The sequence below is a fragment of the Centrocercus urophasianus genome, unplaced genomic scaffold (genome assembly GCF_019232065.1).
Source record: "Centrocercus urophasianus isolate 14NV4802_14NV808 unplaced genomic scaffold, USGS_Curo_1.0 seq_12, whole genome shotgun sequence".
Classification (NCBI taxonomy): Eukaryota; Metazoa; Chordata; class Aves; order Galliformes; family Phasianidae; genus Centrocercus; species Centrocercus urophasianus.
This window is the reverse complement of record NW_024884364.1, coordinates 28674165-28695050: the sequence shown is the minus strand read 5'-3', so window position 1 is coordinate 28695050 and position 20886 is coordinate 28674165. Positions and strand designations below refer to the sequence as shown.

The 20886-nt window shown below is 36.3% G+C and overlaps 1 protein-coding gene across 9 annotated transcripts in view; it reads left to right on the top strand.

The window, feature by feature from the left end:
* Positions 1-20886, top strand: part of SYNJ1 (synaptojanin 1) — a 60122-nt gene that overhangs the window by 26388 nt on the left and 12848 nt on the right. For 6 of the 9 annotated variants that reach the window (XM_042809660.1, XM_042809661.1, XM_042809662.1 and 3 more), the window contains exons 12-25: positions 1255-1420; positions 6704-6895; positions 7051-7135; positions 8485-8625; positions 9207-9399; positions 10621-10779; positions 11608-11764; positions 12124-12241; positions 12350-12565; positions 13268-13346; positions 14489-14651; positions 15522-15728; positions 16134-16262; positions 16852-16890. In XM_042809660.1, the coding sequence (XP_042665594.1) occupies positions 1255-1420; positions 6704-6895; positions 7051-7135; positions 8485-8625; positions 9207-9399; positions 10621-10779; positions 11608-11764; positions 12124-12241; positions 12350-12565; positions 13268-13346; positions 14489-14651; positions 15522-15728; positions 16134-16262; positions 16852-16890 (2044 nt within the window). The remainder of the gene's footprint in view (positions 1-1254; positions 1421-6703; positions 6896-7050; positions 7136-8484; positions 8626-9206; positions 9400-10620; positions 10780-11607; positions 11765-12123; positions 12242-12349; positions 12566-13267; positions 13347-14488; positions 14652-15521; positions 15729-16133; positions 16263-16851; positions 16891-20886) is intronic. The other 3 variants (XM_042809659.1, XM_042809657.1, XM_042809663.1) reach the window with 1 other exon arrangement.

The following is a 20886-nucleotide window of genomic DNA, read 5'->3' as shown; positions in this document are numbered from 1 at the left end:
GCAGCATCCTGTTAAAATTCTGTTGCAGTGGTATGCTCCCCACTTCATCCACATCGTCTTACAAAATCATGCTGCTAATCTGCTACTACTTATCCTTGATAAAGGAGTAATTCCTTTTCTTGTTACGTAGCACAGTTCAATGAACTAACCAGTGGATTGATTTTGTAGTTTTCTTAAGCTTTTGTCTTTTTTTATACGTGCATTTAAGAGACCTCCATGAACAATGCAGATTGTAAACTTGAAGCATTTTTAATAATACTATAATACCATGCAGCATCCCTGATGGATTCTGATCTATATTTCACATACATGCAATAGCATGTGTTTACACATGCTTTGCAGGTAAAATACATTTGTGTACATAAGATATGATAAGCCATGTAATCCAGAGAACATTTTTGTGCCTGTGAAGTCATTGTCAGTGATGTGCACGCAGTTTAACACTGCTGGCTTTTGAGTCGGGTAGGATTCTGCATGACATGCTGTTTACATTATCCTCTATAAGTCTGACCACAGCTACCTTTTGTAGCACCAGCACATCTTTTGGAGACTCTTCTTTCAGGTTGCTAGACAGTGTTCTACTGGAGCACTATTCCATTGCACTGCTGGTGTGCAGTGTGTGCAATGACAGTGTCTTGGTACGTATGTAGCTATAGATTAGTGTGTATGTTCCTTCTGGGATACTGCATGAGACTTGCATGTTACTTTAAAACATTGAGAAGTCTTAAAAAATTGAACCTATCCCTTCTGTAACGTGGATATTTCAGAATATGAATTCTGAATTACTATGCTCATGTATACATACATACGTATTCACATATCGTGACACCTGGACTTAAGTGCTCGTTCATTTTTCACAATTTGGGGAAAAGCCCAAAATCCTGTATCATGATCTAAACATGGCATTATATTGATTTAATTTTTGAAGACTAAGGGTTTAGGGGAAAAAAAAAATATATATATATATATGTATATATATATATTCCCCTTCCAGTAGAATTTTACTTAATAAACTGTAATCATCTGGTTCTTAGATGTACCTTGAAGATGTTAGTATGTGGTTTAGCGTTTTGGGGAAAAAAAAATGGATATAGTACAGTAGTCTCAGAAGGCTCTTATTTAACGGCAAGGGATGGAAACTGTCTTAGATTTAAAAATTATTAATGAGGTTAACAAAAATGTTACTGAATATTGCCGATGTTTCTATGAGCAATGTCCAACATAAAATATTTTATACGTATTCCTCCCTAACAGGCTGGAAAGCTGAAGGATGGTGCTCGTTCTGTGACCAGAACGATTCAAAATAACTTTTTTGATAGCTCCAAGCAGGAGGCCATTGATGTTTTGTTATTGGGAAATACCCTAAATAGTGATTTAGCAGATAAAGCACGGGCTCTCTTAACCACCAGCAGTTTACGCGGTATGTGTCTTTCAGGATTTTAATCTGTGTGATAACTAACTAGTTGGTGTAAGAAAGCTGTATGGAGTCTGTTGTTTCAAAGCAGTATTGCAAAGTGTAATAGCTTTTTTTATGTTCTGTTGGCTTATTAAACGGTAAAAGTTACTTCTCCTTGACTAATATTACCAAACTAACCTGCTGCAGTAATTTGTTTACTGTTCATATTTTGTTCATATCTGGTGGTTTAATAGGAAAATATCTGGGGAGTGTATTTCTCAAAACTTTACAGTAGTGCATGTGAGATAGTTGATTGTGAGATATGTTCACACCTTCAGATCCGTTTATAGTAAGCATTACCTATGACAATTACATGCTGAATTTTGGGGAAAAGTAAATCCTGGTTTGTTTTAAAAATGTTTAAAATATAATGGTTTTTAAAAATGTTTTAAAATGGTTGTTTGCTGAATGTCTTTCTTTAGTTGATCTGTCATGTCAGTGAAGAACTTCTCACTGTGGTGCTATACTAGATGCAAAACATTTTTTTTTTTTTTTTTTTTTTTTTTGCTAACTTAAGAGTGCTTAATGATTGTATTTATCATTTTGGTTTCCTCTACTGAGGAGCAAAGAGGATTTTCCTAAGAGAAGAAAATTTAAAATAACAGGAGCTATTAGAAAATTCCTGGTGAATGAGAATGAGTTTCCATCATACAAAAAAAAAAATCTTTTTGTGTGTAAAGAGACCTTTCCCATGAACATGTGCACCACCAAAATATGTCAGGCAATGGGTGACATTCTGCACTAAAATCAGAGAGATTTTTCAATGAGAAGCTCTGCTTAGGCACAGTCATGTGGGGTTTGGAAGGTGGTTACCTGAATCTAGCTCACCTGATGAGAACGGGGCAATAGATCACAGAACCCTGCATTTCCAAACAGAGCCATAGGCTGTGCAATCCCCAGGAGTGCAGTCGTGTCCCATCCTTTTGAAACATACAGGGAAGTAGCAAGTGATACAAGAAAACCCTTGCCCTGTTGTACTATACATCTTGTGTTCATCTAAACTACTATGTGTAACCCGAAAGTCTTTTCCTCTCACTTTTTTTTTTACCATGAGATTTCATTTTGTAACTTTTCCTGCATCAGAAGCTTGTCTCAAAGCTAATGGAAAGTCCTTCTTGTTCCTTCTCACTTTCTCTGTGAATGCAAGCTGGCCTTTTGATATTTGCAGCTCCTGTCAGTGGTAGAAGATGAGTCAGTCTTCACAGAGCATAAGGTCATTGCATTTTCTAGTAGGTGAGGTATAAGTAGGGCAAGAATGGAGACTTTGTCAATACTGTTGTGAAACTTCTTAGATTTTGCCGCATAAAAGATGTGCTTTAATTGATGTGAACAGTTATGTATAATAAATTGTATATTATAGCATGTTCTCTCTGAATTATTTTTTTTTTAAGCAATTGCCTGTTTGACTAATTCTTTTCTTGTTTCCTTCTTACTGCATCCGTAGTTTCAGAGCAATCATTACAATCAGGTATAGTATAGAAACTAAGCTGTAAATATCCAAGTAGCTGTTCTTCTCTGGCTTTTTTCTATGCCTGTTTGCATAATAGTTGGTCTTGGGCTCATATTTTCTCTGTATCATTTGGACCTGACGTTCCTATGCCACAAAATTCTGTAATATAAGGAAGTCTCTTTAATACAAGAGAAGTGAAAATACAAGAAGTGGAAAAGGTTACAGTTGTGCTCGGGTTTGGATTATAAAAGCATACAGCCAGTTCTTGGTTGTTTTGTTTTGTTTTATTTTTGCAAATGCTTTATTCTAGCTGTAGAGTAACTTGCATTTTTATCTGATTTGAGAGCTTCAGTATTCTTGTTTTGTCAAACTGGTTGGTTTTTGGGGACATATAAAGAAAAATTCTTTAGTACAATTTGTAATTTTGTTGCTTTGCCTTTAGAAGGCTCTACCTGCTTGAGTCCTTGCAGGAGACTGACTGTGTTAATCTGCCAGTGATGGCTTATGTTGTACAAGAATGATCTGAAGTAATGTGCTGACACATGCTTTTGTGGAGCAAAAGTATAAGCAAAACTACTGAGATACAGTTACCTATGCATGCAACAGGAAAGTATTAGAGCATCTGTTTAGGTAGAACTCTCTGTGAAGAGAAAACTCAAAGAGGGACCATCATAGTTAGCATCATGTCTCAAGATTAGGAGTTAATATCTTGACCATTGTTTTTTGGGCTTAAAATGAGATATTGGCTAGTGGAAATTGTCCTTTCTGTTGTAACTCTGTCTGGTTACTCTATTTGGAGCTGCTCCATCTGAAGAGATGATTTGTATGCGCTATGTATTTTTAAAGGAGGACTGTGAGTACTTCTCAGCTTCATCACCTCCTTGCTCCTAGAAAATATTAGTTAAAAAGCAAAATTCCTAATGTATATTCAGATTTTACTATATGCTGAGAAAACTTAACACAGTGACCCAGAAACTGCTGTTTTGAGTTCATTTTGTTACTTTTTGGAAGTAATTTTGGTGAAGCCAGATTTAGGTGCTTAGTTTCTAGGTGAGGGGAAAAAGTAGATACTCAATACCTGGGAAAATAAAGGGAAAAGAAGAGGGAGTGAAAACAGGAGGCTACTAAACTGGGAAAATTATTTGAACAATTATTTAGGAATTGTGGGTTTCTGCACAGTCTCCATGGAACTTGGATACTCAGGTAGTAGCCATGTGCCCCATGTACTGCAGAACGAATGGGGAGCATCCTTGCAAGAAGCACTTAAGAAGTTGTTGTTGACTTGTTTTTTTGTTGAGATACATCGGAAGCTCCTTATAAATGGCAAAGACTCAGTAGGACTTGTAAATGTTGTTTTTTTTATTTTTTTTTATTTTTTATTTTTTTTTAACTTACTGATATAATATTTTACTTCGGACTTCATCTGGATGCAGATTGCATATGGTGAAAAATGCCTGCAGTAATTTGGACATCGCAGCAAAAGAGCTCAGTTGCATTTTGAATTGATGTTTCTTTTGTGAAGTTGATTTCCAAATGCGTACCTGCTTAGTATGAACAGCAGTTACAACATTCTTGTTACAGTGTAACATACAATGTAATTTATTGGGTTGTTGGTGTTGTAGAGTGGGACAACTGTTTTGTTCAAAGGGTAATCAGCTAGAAATGTGAAGGAAAATAAATGTATGCAGGAGGCTCAGGAGCTCTGAAAAACCATTGGCTTACTCACTGTTTTGGAAAAAGGGGTGAAAATATCTTGGTTTTCCTTCATTATTCTCATTTTGAATGAAGAGTCATTCTCCAGTTTAGAAGTTCTTCTAGTGTAACAGTATCAATTTCATATCTGCAGTAACCATGTTATCAGGTGCCTGATGAAATTGCATTCTGTTCCACTCTGCTTTTTCACATAAGGGACTCGTTACAGCACCACGAGTTAAGTAGGCAGTAATCTGATCTTGTGCGATAGGAAATGTGAATTATGTGGAGCAACTGTTTAAACTCAAAGTTAGTGCCAAAGGAAAAGGGGCTGAAGTGAAGAAGTCCAAGCTCAGTTTTTAAACTTGCTGGGAACACTACAAAGACTAATTTGTGCCTGTCTTTAGAGCCTCTCTGTGGTACCATTTTGTATTCCTTGGGTTCAGCTCACCCGTAGGGTGATTTGGGTACTTGCCTGCATTCTGGCTGCATCATTTCTTGGATTGGTTTCATTTCAGTGGTCAAGTGCTGGGATAATTTCTCTCTTTGACTCTCGTTGGTGTTTGCAGCATTTGGTGGACTTCTTGACTGTTGCTTAGCATGTAGGTACTTCTGGTGGTAACCTTATGAAGGTGTGAGGTATTCTGCTGACTCCTTACAGTTTTGTTGACTTCATTTGCCTGGACTGTGATAAGGAAATTAAATCGCAAACACGATCTGCTTGCGATACTCTCAGTGATACCAGTCAGTTTGCTGGCTCTTGTGTGTGGTTGCCCCACGTACAAACATATGATTCATTCAACAGTGTATTTATTCACAAATGTAACACAAAAATTTGACACTGCTCACTAGAAATCCTGTTTGGGGATCTGAGTGACAATAGTGTGCCTGGTAATTGACCATTTTGCCAGACAACACACAATAGAGGAAAGAATTCTATCCAATGAAGTTTGCATGATTCTCATAAACTGATGACCGTGATGGTCTTACAAGCAGATAAATTAATTTTGCTTGAGTGCAGTGCAAGCAATAGTGTTCACATCTAAAGCAATTTCTTTCCTACTTCGACTAGAGAAAAAAAAAGCATAATTGAAAAGAGAGAGGTCTGTATATTTCAGGAAATATGTTTATAAAATATATATAGTTATTATGCAGATCTGTGAAGGGAATTTTGAAATCCCTGTAACTTCAGTGTCTGAGCATTAAATATATACATTTCTCACAATGCCCTTTACAAGTAGGTCACTGCTCTTTTTCCCCATGTGTCACATAGTAAAAAGGCACAGAAAGGCTGAGATAGCAGAGAAGTTAGTTTTAAATCCTAGCCTACTTCCCTCATTAAAACAGAATTTAAGGGATTCAACTTACCTAAACAGCAATTTGGATTTGTGGTTTAAAAAGAACATATTTTGATAAGATAATTTACCTTATCTGTTTTAGTGAATGGATCTACTTCAGTCATTTTTTCATTTCAAGAAATTGTTTGTAAATTGTTGTGTTGTTTAATGAGATTCTAATTTCATAAATGCAATCTGTGTAAATGAGATAGATATCTGTGCTGGCATGTATTGAAAATAAATTTCCATAGGGATTATAGATAGGCTATAGAATGATGGATGTGATATATGATGATATATTAATATTTATATTACTATATAGAGAAATGTAAATATATAGTTATGTATAGTAATACATATATACACTATATATGTTATACCTATATAACATATGACTAAATTTTATGCTAATATACATACTATATAAAATGCATATAGTAATGTATATTACTATATATGTAGCATGTATGAGTAGATATATGTTACATAATATATAATTTTGAACAAATTATTACCATCTTTTATTCAGTCGGTATCCTACCTAGGCAAATAAAATGTCTACAAATGTACTTCACCTGGTGAAATGCTGCATCTATTTTGCTTTCTCACTTTTTAACTTTCTGTATGTCTATGCATGGTTTTATTGCTTTTTTTTTTTTTTTTTTTAAGGAAAAGATCTCATTGCCAAGTATTTTTGGGTGAAAAAAAAAAGGGAAAAAAAAAAAGAAATCCTATATAAGAATAACGTATGTTTACATGTTTTTGCAGCATCTGTAAAAGTGCTGAAGAGTATGTGTGAAAACTTTTATAAGTATGCAAAACCGAAGAAAGTTCGAGTCTGCGTTGGGACGTGGAATGTCAATGGGGGGAAGCAGTTCCGAAGTATCGCCTTTAAAAATCAGACCCTCACTGACTGGCTTCTGGATGCACCAAGCATAGCTGGTATTCATGAATTCCAAGGTAAGATTTGTAGTCTGGCCTCTTTTTTCTCTTTTTTTTTTTTAATTGAAAGCTCTCTTTCTTAATTAGACCGTGAACATTAGAATAAAAATATGAGGTCTTGGTTCCAGAGTTAATCGCAACCAACAAATGGCTTTTTCAATATTTAAATGCAGATCGAAGAAGCAAACCTGTAGACATATTTGCCATTGGATTTGAAGAAATGGTGGAGTTAAATGCAGGAAACATTGTGAATGCAAGGTAGGTGATAAAATCTATGCAAAATTAATTCCACTGGCAGCTAGACTTAAGTATAATGCCATTTTTTCTCCTTGATTGTAAAGGTTGGGGTTATTTTATGTTAATTTTGTATTCCTGTTCTCTCTGCCTGTGTCTGCGCTGAGACTGCAGAGTCATCTCAGCTTTTGTTAGTGAAGCTGTGAACACTTGAGATTACTCAAAATAATCTCAAGGATCCAAACAGTCAGTACTTGGTAGAAATTTGGATTGCGCTGAAAAAGTTCAGTAGCCTCTGAGTTTTGGGGTTTTTTTTGTTAAAGACATTGAAAGAATTTCTCTCTGATGCTGGTGGATGCTGCAGTCTATGTGCCATCCTAAGTGCTGGGAGCAGTGAGTTCTGTGAAATCCCTTTCAAAAGCATGAGTTGTTGGTATGCCTTTATATAATGTCTGGCATCAAATTTTGGTCTATATAAAACAAGTGCATTCTCTTATACTGTCAGTCTTTGCTGTTGTCAAAAGCAGAAGTAACTTCTGAGCATAACTTGATCTATTCATAGTTTTTTTTTTTAGCTCTGTCATTCCATGTGTTGCGTGTATATGTTACTGTGGGATTTGGGTTGTGTTGTTTTTTGCTCCTGCAAAAGGTGCAATATGGGATATGAAGTGGGATATGAAAATATACCTTTGTCAGTTCTGGATGATATGAGTGATGAAATCATATGTAATCTTAGGATTATATTCTAGATCTATTTCTTTGTCCATTGTTTTGTTTGTCTGTTTTGCATGTTTTTCTGTTTTTTGTGAAGCTTAAATTCATCAGGGGAAAAAAAAAATCTAAAGCCTATTGCACTGTGTGCCTTTGCAAAAGCTTTTGTCCTGAGGACAAAGTGGCAGTTTGTTTCATCCACTAATTTGCACTGTCTAGTTAGCAGTGCTTCTAGATCTGTCATTTTTTTCCATGTATATCCTATGCTAGCTCTGAGAACCATAGTCATGATGTCTTCAAGGAAGTTTCTTCTTGATCTAAGACCACAGACGTGTGTTTTCCAAATTTAACTGAACTCTAAGCTAGGAGGTAATTCCCAAGAAAAAATTTCACTCCTGTACTCTAGCCTCAGAGATATAGGAAAGAGTCCTGGTTTCTAAATAGTCCATGTTATTCTGAAAAGTGAGGCAACGTTTTATGAGTTTCACTACAGTCTTCTAGGCTGCAACTCTGCTAGAAGGCAAATTCACTGCTTTGCTTTGACCTGATTTCCCAGGATCTGGTTAAAATTACTGTATGAAGGTGATTGAATGAGATCAACACTCTCAATACCTGCTTAATTTCTTTTCTTTTAAAACTGGCACTTTTAATCTCACTGCTAGCACAACCAATCAGAAGCTCTGGGCTGCAGAACTGCAGAAGACCATATCAAGAGATTACAAGTATGTGCTGCTGGCTTCCGAGCAGTTAGTGGGCGTCTGCCTCTTTGTGTTCATCAGGCCCCAGCATGCTCCCTTTATCAGGTCAGTGAATGCACAGCTGTGCCCAGGGCTGGGTCACCTGCAGACTGTTGGGTATTGCACACTGATGTACAAGTATACTGAGAAATGTGTTGGGCTCCATGAGAGAGAACTAGCTGCTTAACTTCTTTTATTGTAGCTTTAGGTTTCTTATCAGTTGACTAGAAGGCTTGAAAAGTGGAGGTGTTATGGTCCTGCTTGTTGACTTTTACTTAAAACAGTTCTGTGGCTTACTGCTGAAATAACAACGTGGAAATGTCATTTTTTCCCAAGATAAGGTCCTATTGTTATCCTTTAGTTCCTTTACAAAGTATCTTTCAGGGATACAGTCCTCCTCAAACAAATGTAGAGCTGTTCATCCGGAGGGCAGTGGGCATGGAACAGGCTGCCCAGGGCTGTGGGCACAGCCCCCAGTGCAGGAATTCAAGGAGATCTAGACAGTGCTCGCAGACATAGGATTTCAATTTCAAATGGTGCTGTGTGGAGTTCAGAGTTGGACTCAGCCATCCTTGTAGGACTCCTCCAGCTTTGGATGTTCTATGATTTTATGATCTGAAGGTTTAATGTTTGTTTAACTCTTTCAGAGATGTTGCTGTGGATACTGTAAAGACTGGCATGGGAGGAGCCACTGGTAATAAAGGAGCAGTAGCGATTCGGATGCTGTTTCATACATCCAGTCTTTGCTTTGTCTGCAGCCACTTTGCTGCAGGGCAATCACAAGTTAAAGAAAGAAATGAAGACTTCATAGAAATAGCTCGCAAGCTCAGTTTTCCAATGGTAAGCAATAGTGTTCAAATTCCTTAACAACTGAGAAATTAAGCCCCTTGGAGATGCATCAGCAGTATCATCCAAAAGTTTGTTTTTCTCGCCTTCCCAAATGCCTTTGAGAAATATCCAACTTTCCTTGGATTATAGAGGTCTCAGAGATAAAAATAAATTCCCACAATTTTTGTTGAAATAGAAGATTAGAGAAAAATAGAGCTTCCCACAGTAATGACAAATGGAAAAGATAGAGGTCTGAAGGTTTAGCATTGGGAAGAGACCCTAGAGATTCCTGAGATGTTGTAGAATTTTTGTAGGTACTAAAGTTCATCAATTATGAGGGGGGGAAAAAAAACAACTATGGGAACAGCTCTGTTTTCAGTACACAAGAATGATATTTTTTTTTTTTTGCTAGCTCATCTTAGCTTCTTTTTAACTATTGTCAAATCAGATCATGCAGTTCTGTAGCTTATTCTCATAAAAAGTTATCAAATACCAAATAAACAGTAATTTCAGAACTTGCTTGAGACAAAACTGTCTTAAGTTGCAATTGTTAGCTTCTGTGGCACTGTGCAGACAACTGACGTGATTTTATTGGGCTTCTTTTTTTTCTAAATTTTTCACCCTTGTTCTATTCTAGTTTTTCTTGAATGTATTGTATTTTTAGAGTTTCCAGAAACAGTTTTGTAAATACTGTTGTTTTAATTTACTGCATTTGCTTTGATTTACTTAAGGGCAATGAAAAAATCAAAACAAAGTAATAATTTTCACTCAAGGCCTAGGCCTTCTTAGTACTGAAAGAGCTCTTCTGTCTGTTCCTAGCCTCAAAAAATTGTATGTAACTGAAAAATTTGCAATTAAATCTGAATAATAAACCCTTCAGCTTGCAGTTTGTGCCAGGATATTCTGCCAGAAGATCTCAGGATAGTATTTGTGGCACAGACAGCAGATGAAGAATTCATGGGATCCAGTTCAGATGATTCATGTTTCTTTAGAAATGCCAGCTGCATAGAAAGTGTTTATCTCCTTTCCTATCATGCATGTGTGAATAACATACCTGTGGCTGTTGGTTCTAACTGTATGGATGCTAAACACTAACACTTGTCCAAATCGGATAGAAATAATGAATAGTTTGATTAAAAAAAGACTAATGCTTCCTAAACAGCTGTACCTGAAACTAGTAAATTTCTGTCACTTGATTATTTTTTAACTTCAACGTGTGCTTCTCTCTTATAGGGAAGGATGCTTTTTTCCCATGACTACATCTTTTGGTGTGGTGACTTTAATTATCGAATAGATATTCCTAATGAGGAGGTTAAGGAACTAATCCGACAACAAAACTGGGATTCCCTTATAGCAGGAGACCAGCTTATCAATCAGAAAAATTCTGGACAGGTATCTTAAATACATTGTCACATTCAAGAATAGTGGAGAAGCACTCTGTTGTTTGATATAGACTTGGCTATAGGATCCATATTAGGTTTATAGTCAAGTCAAATGGTGGTGCAAGAATAGACTGTAGGTTGACCTGATTCCATTAACTAAAGGGTCTTAGCTTATGTTTAATCTGAACGCTGCAGGAGCGCGCAAATCTTCTGGCCTTCTAGTGTCTTATGTTGGCCAGCTTTATCTGTTCATGCTGGGCAGGTGATTGAAGGAAATGAATGGTGATAGCATTTCTTTAATCTTTCATATCGTGTCAGATGTATTGATTTTAAAGTCTGTTGGGGTTTTTTTGTTTGTTTTTTTCTTTAACTCATTAATTTACACATGAGGCACTTGCCTTTCTGAATGTGCTATGTACGTTCAGAAAGGTAAATAAAATATAATCACAGTTCCCAACTTTGCTGACAAATTAGCAACTACTCAACGAATTAAAGTGCTGTGGACAGCATCCTGATGGCCTGAAGTTCTGCATGATATTGCTGGAACAGTATGTTGCTGAGGAGTCTGGGTTTCAAGACATAATTGTTGACATACTTCTATTTAATGATGATCTGTCTGGGTTTTTGTTTAGTCATAGTGGCAGATGTAGAATGTTCTCACTAAATAAAATTTGGAAAAAGATTTGTATTATCAAGTGCCTCTTTTTTTTTTTTTTTTTTTTTTTGAGATGTCTATAAAGGTTTTCACTGTTAAAAAAGAGAGCTCTGATTAGTTTCAAGCTGTTTCCCATCTGTTTCTGTTTTCTGGCATGACATAATTGTTTTTTTTTTTCTATAGATTTTTAGGGGATTTTTGGAGGGGAAAATAAACTTTGCTCCTACATACAAGTATGATCTGTTTTCTGATGACTATGACACCAGTGAAAAGTGTCGCACGCCAGCGTGGACAGATCGTATTCTTTGGAGAAGAAGAAAATGGCCCTTTGACCGATCAGGTTTGAGTGCTTCCTTAAATTTTTTTAAATATTCTTTTAACCGGTGTACAGAATCTATTTAGTGACATTCATAGTGCCAGCAGTTCTGAGCTTGTCTCCCTGGCTTTGTACCAGGCAGAAGGCTTCTAACAGAATTTTTAATACGCAAGAGTGACACTGAACAGGTGGATCATGAGACAGACAATAGTTACTGACATTTCACTTGTTCAAAAGGAACTTTTTCTTTTTGTAAAATGCTTGGTTTTGGTCTAATTTCTTTTTTTTCTTTTTTTCTTTTTTTTTTACTAGTTGGATTTTTTTATCATGTTCCTGCAATCACTGTATCTTTCCCCTTTTGTTTTCATTAATATTGAATGTAGCTGAAGACCTGGATCTTCTGAATGCCAGCTTTCATGATAACAGTAAAGTCCCTTATACATGGAATCCTGGTACTTTGTTGCACTATGGAAGAGCAGAGTTGAAGACATCTGATCATAGGTTTCAGTTGTTTTTATACATTACTTCCTAATCACTGACAATTTAATTTTAAGGCATCTTAATTCTGTTTACAACCTTTTTTTTCTGGTGTTTTTTTTTTTCCCCAAGGCCTGTGGTGGCATTGATTGACATTGACATATTTGAAATTGAAGCAGAAGAGAGACAGAAAGTTTATAAAGAGGTGATTGCAACACAGGGCCCACCTGACGGTACAGTAATGGTCTCCATCAAAAGTTCTTCAGCAGAAGAAAGCTACTTTGATGATAACCTGATTGATGATCTTCTTCAAAAATTTGCAAGCTATGGAGAAGTTATACTTATAAGGTTAAAAAGGCCTTTTATTCTTAATCTCTATTCCTTTGCGTTTTTCCTTTTTATTTTCCGAATTAAGTGTCTTAGTAGGCATTTCAGTTCTGATCTGCTTCATTTTTAATGTTCAGTTTTCAACTCTGATTTTAATAGGAGCTAAAGATTAGTTCAGTTTTCAGACTTTCTCATCTTTATTTTTGAGCTATAGCATCATACTTTGGAAATTAGACTTAAAATTTAATATATATATGATTTTGAACAAATTAGGTCAGTAGTTTTTAAGGAACTGAACGAAAGAGGATCCCTGTGATTGCTGTTTTCACTTAGTTGTTAATGGAACCCATTGACTTTCTCTAGAACCCTAAGAAGTCCCTAGTGCACAGTTTGATCTAATGTGGAATGCTTGATACAAATTCTTAACTTCTAGCTGCACAGTTAATTTTGAATGTGAATTGTATAGCTGTAGTCGCATAATCTTAAAATGACAGTGGTTTCTGTGTAATACTTACCAATTTTTTCAGCCTTTTTTCCCCCAAAGGGTCTGTTTGCTAAAGCTTATTAGCCTGTATGCATATATATATGTATATATATACATACACACACACATATATACATGAACACTGACAAACCTTTAAGCTAAGAGGCTTCGAATGATCGTAGGTAGGATGAAAGATCGTTGCCTATCGTTTCCCAAATATTTATCAATGGACTTTGCAGATTCGTGGCAGACAAGATGTGGGTAACGTTTTTGGAAGGAAGCTCTGCTTTGAATGTTATGAATTTGAATGGTACTGAGGTAATGTAAAAATTACTAAACTTTCTTATACCAAGAGAAGTATTTTTAAGCACTGCTTTGTTTTTGGTTTGATTTTTACAAGATTTTCATGTTCTGCACTAGGCTGTTGCATCTAGTCTTTTTTCTGCTTTTGATAGCCTCATAGAATTTATACAGTCTTCCAAAAACCAACATAAGGAAGTCATAAGATTTATTTAGTTTTGGGATAAGGGCTATTAGGAAAACTAAGATCTTATGTTTAGGGATATCTTCATCAAAAAAGGATGTAGAAAAAAAAAATTTTCTTTTATGATTTGTATACCACAGCTTTTACTTCGAATTTGTGGCAGGAACTAGTTCATCACTGTTATAGCCTGCTATCTGTAAGAAGTGAGCGTTCCTGTATTGAAGCGTTGACATATCTAAGTGACTGCAGCTCTTTCTTTGACTTCTCTAGGGCCAGAATTTCATTTTTGTAATAAATAAATAAGGTTTCACGCTCAAATTTTTACTCAACTACACTTCTGTTCAAACTTAGATTCTGTATGGTGATGTTTGCAGGTGGATCTTCATATCTGCTGAGATTTTCACCAACAATCCATGTACTGTAGGATCTCATTGTCATGTATCATTTTGAGGAACGATGGCTGTTTATCAGTCTAATAATGACTTTGTTAATATAGTTTAATAGGAAATCTATTTTCCTTTACAAAAAGTAATCTTTCTGTCACAACAAAGAAACCAGAAGCTTTCCTGTTAACTGAAAAGAAAAAAATCTTGATAGACAAGTTCTCTGGTTTACTTTAGAAAAACATTAAGTATAGTTGCAATTAGTGATAGAATCATAGAATAATTAGAGTTGGAAGGGGCTGCTGAAGGTCATCTAGCCCAGCTCCCCTGCAATGAACAGGGACATGCACAGTTACATCAGGTTGCTCGGGACCTTATGGTTTAAACTATGTAAATGCACTTAATTAGAAAAACAAAGTTAAAATTTTAATTATTTTTCTGTGAAATGTCACTGTTGTTGTTTGGTCCCATAAATTCTGATAAATTGTGATTTTTTTCAAAATTTTATTATTTTTTTTTAATGCAGAATGCTGAATTTTAATATCCCTATTTTTAGCAATTTTTGTTTTATGTGTACCTTTATGACAATTCAGATACTAGGAAGGATTATAAACATAAGTTTAAAAAATCCGGACTGGATCAGAAGTTTGGAGGATGAAATGAATCTAGAGAAGATTAATGTTGGGCTGCCTTCATCAACAAGCTCCACCTTGCTTTGTGAAGACGCTGAGGTTACTGCAGACTATGATATGGAAGGTCTGTTGGAATAAAATACTATTTTTGAAATGCTTATCATTCTATCTAATCTAGTTAATTTAATACCACTGTAATTTAACAAGCATATACCTAGCAGAAACAGGTAATTGAAAAGCTTTTATTTCCAATAGTATCCTGCCAGGTTATTGAGCCATTTCTGATGGCGTTTTGCACTGTATGCACTGTACACATAAGTTTTACTAATTTTCTCACTTTTTTTATTCTTTTCACTTGGTCCTGTGGTGTCACAAGGATCACTTCATTCAGGCAGCTTTAATGTTTTTATGGAGACGATCTATAAGTAGGATATCAAAATTCAGGTTACAGAGCAATTGTTTTGGGGCCATATAACAGGACTAATGAGGTCCCATGCTAAGTATTGATACACTTACCCCACTCCTCACAAACACCTGATGAACCTTTTAAAGGCAGGCAAGTATCACCTGGATGAAGAAGCCTTCATCCTCTGTTGCTCCTTGGAACTGGCTCATCTTCAGCATTCATCTGCTGCTTTCCAGTTCCTTGTTTCTTTTTTTTTTCCTGCCATTGTTTTTGAAGTGAAATCCTTGAGCTGCTGAATATCACTCTTGCATTCTTCACACCTCTGCAGTTTGCTTTTCTTCACTTGCATGTTTTTAATCTATGTACTTTCTCACAGTTTTTCCACTAAGCAGATGCCAAAGGCACCTTGCCCAGTCACACTTCTTGTGGTGGTGTTTTCCTTGAGCAAATTCTTTGAGAAACTCGAGGGCTTTTTGCAGAAAATCCCACATCCAAAGTCAGTTGATAATTTTCTCTCTTATGAAAATAAGTAACTATAGCTCCCTTATTTTGACGTGCTTTTTTCTTTTCTGGGTCATGGTTATCTAGGTGACATTGATGACTATAGTGCTGAAGTAGAAGAAATCCTTCCTCAGCACCTACAGCCAACCTTAAGCTCTGGCCTTGGAACCTCCCCAAGCTCCTCACCACGTTCCAGTCCCTGTCAGTCTCCTACACTGTCAGATGGACCCACACTCCCAGTGAGACCGAGCCGAGCCCCAGCAAAAACTCCTGGACCACCAGTTTCCCTGCACAGTGTGTATTATGTTGCTCAACTTCCTCAGCTACTGTATGGTGTGGCAGTGGCATGGCCTAGTGGCAGAATACTTGCTTGTAGATAATTTTTAATAGCCCTTCTAGAGTAATAAAAAAGGCTGTTCTTGTCATTGCATTTTACATATAGGTAGCCTTGGGTAAACCACCTCATTCTTGAAAAGCATGTACTTATGAAAGCACATGAGACGTAAATCAGCTTATTTTCACTGTTGGTTTAATTTATTTCCCCTCTCTCCAGACCTCAGTGCTACATCTGTATCGCTGCATTGGCAGTTCTGGGAACTGACCATTCTTTCTGAGGAAATAATTTATTATTACAGAAGCTTAACTGTGAATAGAATACAAGTGATTAATTTTTGCACTGTTTTCTGTCACATTCTCCAGATGAAACTCAACTTGGTACCCAGCAGAAAGACACTTCTCAGACCTTGGAGCCCAAGCGCCCTCCACCACCTCGCCCTGTTGCTCCTCCTGCACGTCCTGCTCCACCACAGAGGCCACCTCCACCATCAGGTAACGTGGTGACACACACTGGGAGATTGGAAATATTTTGTTTTGGCTCTGTGAGATGAGCTTTGAAGTTCCAGACCCAAAGCACATGTGGTTTAGGGCTCAACACAACCTCACCAGAGGTTTTTAAATAAGATATTTATTAGCCAAATTATGTTGAGGTAAAACAATATTCAGCACCATTTAATTACTATTTCATTTAATGAATGAGTTTTATAATGCTTACAAACTAATTTCTACAGCTCTAAAACATGGGCTTCCCATAGCATTGTTTAATCATTGTTTAATTCATTTTTGTATAGCATCTTAAATTTTTATACAAAAGATAAAGAAACATGTAATCATTGATTTGTATTCCTTTGGTGTTGACACCAGTACTTTATCATGTCTAAGTCCTTATTATAGTATTCATCTGGATCATCCGAAAATGTAAACAATTTTGTTAAGAGAAACTGGATGTCCAGAAGCATATGGGCAGCATAGTTACTAACACACTGACCCTTGCCATTTTTAACTTTCTCATTCTTTTTCTTCCCTCTTATTATACTGATATTTTTCATTATTGCTGCATTCATTTCTTAAATACTGTAAGGCGGTAGGAGTCCTGCACCTGCTAGAAAAGAGTTTGGAGGTAATGATTTTAATTGTTTTCAAGTATGACTATATAGCAAAATTTCAATGGTCTCTTTTGACAATACTTAATATTGATGTCTGAAGGCAGAAATTATATTTGTATTTAAAAATTATTAATTTTTATTTCTCAGTATTTGTATCCCTGCTGAATTACAGTTGATTTTTTTTAGCAAAACAATATTTCTCCAGAAGTTGGTACACTGTAGTCAGATTAGCACTGTTCTGTGTTTCTGTCTTGTTCTTTGTCCTTGTCACAGCATACCCAACTAACTTTTCAATGAAAGCTGTCTTGTTGGTAGCTATGAAAAACATAGATTTTTTTTTTTTTTTTTTACCCTTGCTGTTCACGATAAGGCACATTGTGAATTGAGTTGTGATTGTAGTTGCTTAGAGTGATTATCCATTAATTGCTCAAATTGAAACTGCTGCTGAACTCTGGCCAGGTTTCCCCTGGATGATCACCAGTTAGCAGAGAACTACAAATCACTGAGCTATATATGTTTCTAGGCTGAACACTCACATCTGCATCATTTATTTGCTATTTCCAAGTATCCAAATGTGCTCTTAAGCCTTTCCTAGACACATGACACATCATCCATAGTTCTTGGAACTAGCGTGTAATTCAGCAGTACAAATTTAGCAAAGGAATTTATGCAATTACTTTAAAGGCATTCGAGATACAAGTTTACAAAGAAACAAAATCCTGAAATAATTCTCTCCTAATTCCTTTTCTTTTAATAGTGCTGAGGGCCTTATAAGCTCTTCAGTTTCGTTTTATTTTTTCCAACTTGATCTGCTTTTGTATGTTATAACAACTCACCTGTTCTCAGAGCGCTTCTTGAAACTAATCTTTGTATATTTTTGACACTTGCCCTGCTGTCTTGCAGGGACTTAAATCAGTTTGTTAATACATGGGATACAGTGAGTCTCTGGAATACTGGAATACTTTCTTAATGGCTATTCAGGTGTTGCCACTCGGTAGGAAACAAGGTTTTTTGGTGAAAACAATTCTAAAAGAAGTAATCATTTCACATAATCTAAAAATATGACATTCTATTGTGCCATAGATTTGTACAGCTCTTAGATTAAATTGAGAATAGGGGGTTATTATGCCAAAGTCATAATATTTCAAATTAATTGAAATGCTTAAGCTTTAGAAAATAGTATGTACATAATGCACAACGTATGTGAGATTCAATTTGTACTACTTCGGTCCTATATAGCCTTGTGTGCATTGATTCAATCATGTTTGTCTAGTTTCAATGTCAGTTGTGCAAAGACCAGCCTTCATTTCTTGCTCTTCTCCAATGTCATTTTGCATAAAGAGTTATAGCTTGCATAAAACTTGCTTTTTAGCAATCTTTTAAAAGAGTGTAGTATATTCTTTTTTCATATATTATTCTGATTTAAAACTCATCCTACTTTTTCTGTTCTCCACGTTTTCCACTCGTGGACTACATTTATAAGGCACTGACGCTTTGCTTTTCAGCAGTACCTGAGCTTAGTTCAGAGGAAGTTAGCCCAGGACTGGAAACAGAGTGTAAATGTCACAGTGCTTCTGTAAATGGCATCTGTTTCTCTTATCTGGAATGTGTGCTCCTAAAACACTGTCAAAATACCCCTGTGTACTGTAGAAATGTATGACTTCTATAGAATGCAAAACAACATTGTTCAGGTATCTGAAATGCCATTCATTTTAAATGTTAGCTTTTTCTCCCCTTATGTTCTAACCTTGTATTCTGAGGGCTTCAGTCCCTTCAGCGCCCATCATGTTTCTTTTCGTGGCTCAGTATGCATTCAAAAATTTTTTTAGAATTTGGTTATACTTTTTATCAGAATTAATTCAGATTTTAAGTAATAATGCACCCAAAACTACATGTTAATTGTAGAGGTTTGCAAAGCGTAGATTTTTTTTGCCTGCTAATGTCATTTTGAGGATTCTGTAAGCTCTCACTTGTTTATAGTTCAAAATTAAGAAGCTGTACTGCATTATAAATTTTTAGGGAATATTTAAAATGAGATGCTATTGTCAGTTACTTGAAGTTAATAATATCTGTTTTGCTTTTTTTCCCTTTATTAGTGACATTCAAACATTTCCTGATTAATGCAAGAAAGGCTGATAGTTGTCTTTTATGATTGGTTTAAATTATTAAAACAGGGTTAAGACTGAGAGAATGCACAATATCTTCAGTATATACAGTCATTTGGGTAACACGTGTTACCTCTTCACTGTGATCCTAATCCTCTAAATAAAGATTATAAGCCTAGAAAATACAGTAGCAAGATTGATATGCAAAGAAATGCAAATATGCTAAAATGCAAAAGCAAACATGCTTAAGCAGCAAATACTGATGAGTGTACATTGATATTTACAGTCACACGTTAAAAACCTTTCAAGTTCAACGTCTCTATTTTTCCTGTCACTTTTGAAAAAAAAAAAAAAACAAACAAAAAACAGAGCTAATGTTGAGTACATTAGAATATGGGACATAACAGTCATTTTGAAGAAGATATTTTTTTACAGTCTAAAAAAAAATTGAAGTTTTCTTCCTCTTTTGCTGAAGAAGTAATGTTCAGCAACAGCATGATCTACCCTAAATCTCCTCTCCTTTAGTTTAAAGCCATCACCCCTTGTCCTATCACTATGCACCCTGATAAAGAGTCTCTCCAGCTTTTCTGTAGGCCTTTTCTGGGTACTGGAAAGCTGCAGTGAGGTCTCCCTGGTGCCATCTCAAGGCTGAACAAGCCCAGCTCCCTCAGCCTGTTGTCACAAGAGAGATGATCAGAGGACTGGAGCATCTTTGTGCCCTCCTCTAGACTCACTCCAACAACTCCATGTCTTTCTTGTGCTGGGGGGCCTGGACCTGGATGCAGTGCTCCAGATGTGAGTAGAGAGTGGAGTAGAAGTCAGTGGTCACTTCCTTTGCCCTGCTGACCATGCTCTTCTTGATGCTGCCTAGGATGCAGCAGGCACTCTGAGCTCCGTGCTCATGCATGCAGACTTTTTCAGCCTCCAAGCCCTTCTCTTCCGGGCTGCTCTCAATGCATTCTCTGCCCATCAGCCTGTATTTGTGCTTGGGATTGCTCTACCCAGGTGCAGGACCTCCATCTATCTATCTATAGCTGTTTATATATATGTGCCTGTATATGTATACAGGCCCCATATCTGTGTGTGTATGTATATACGCACATACATACATACCCATGCATTTAATTTAGTGAAAGATTGGAGTTGCTTTATTTTCCATTAGGCTAATCTGTAAATGTAATCCTTGCAAAACATGCAGTTCTGTATAAAAGATGTCAGGGCAAAAGTTACAGATTTATTTTTGATAAATCATACTAAACTGCTTTCCTTAAAACTGTTGTTAAATAACTGTATAGCATACTTACCTGCGAAATACTGTATCAAGCTGCAATTAGAATTCTCAACTGTATGGTGCATTGGCATAGGAACACATGTCTGTGTGCTTATGGCCAAAGGTTCCTCCCATTTCTTCATTTGAAAGGAGTTTACTTTATTAATCATCTTGCATAAAACAAGATTTACTTCACAAGACAATCCTGAAGATATCTGATCAAAGTATGGGCTGAGGTGAGCTTCATATAGACCTAACCCTGCTCCTAGAGAGGCTTTATTGTGTCTATTTCCATTAGTACTTTTGAAGGAACAGATAGGGTCAGAGGAGCGTCCTGTACTCCTTGGGAATGCTCTCCACTGCCCTGTTTTTTCTCCAGTCAGCAGGTCTAATAGCCTCTAGGTTACTACAGTCTTTTCTTCCCCAATGCACCCTTGGGTAGCGTGTGTGTGTGTGTATAAATGAAAGCAATGACATTTCCCATTATGTGTCCCCCTATGTTCTTTGTTCATCCCTCTGCAGTGCTGTTTCTCTCTGAAAAGTTTACTGTCAGAAACTTTTGCAATGGAAATCTAAGGTTAATTGGCAGAACCTGGAACTCACCCAGAATATATCATGTGCCAGTATTGAACATC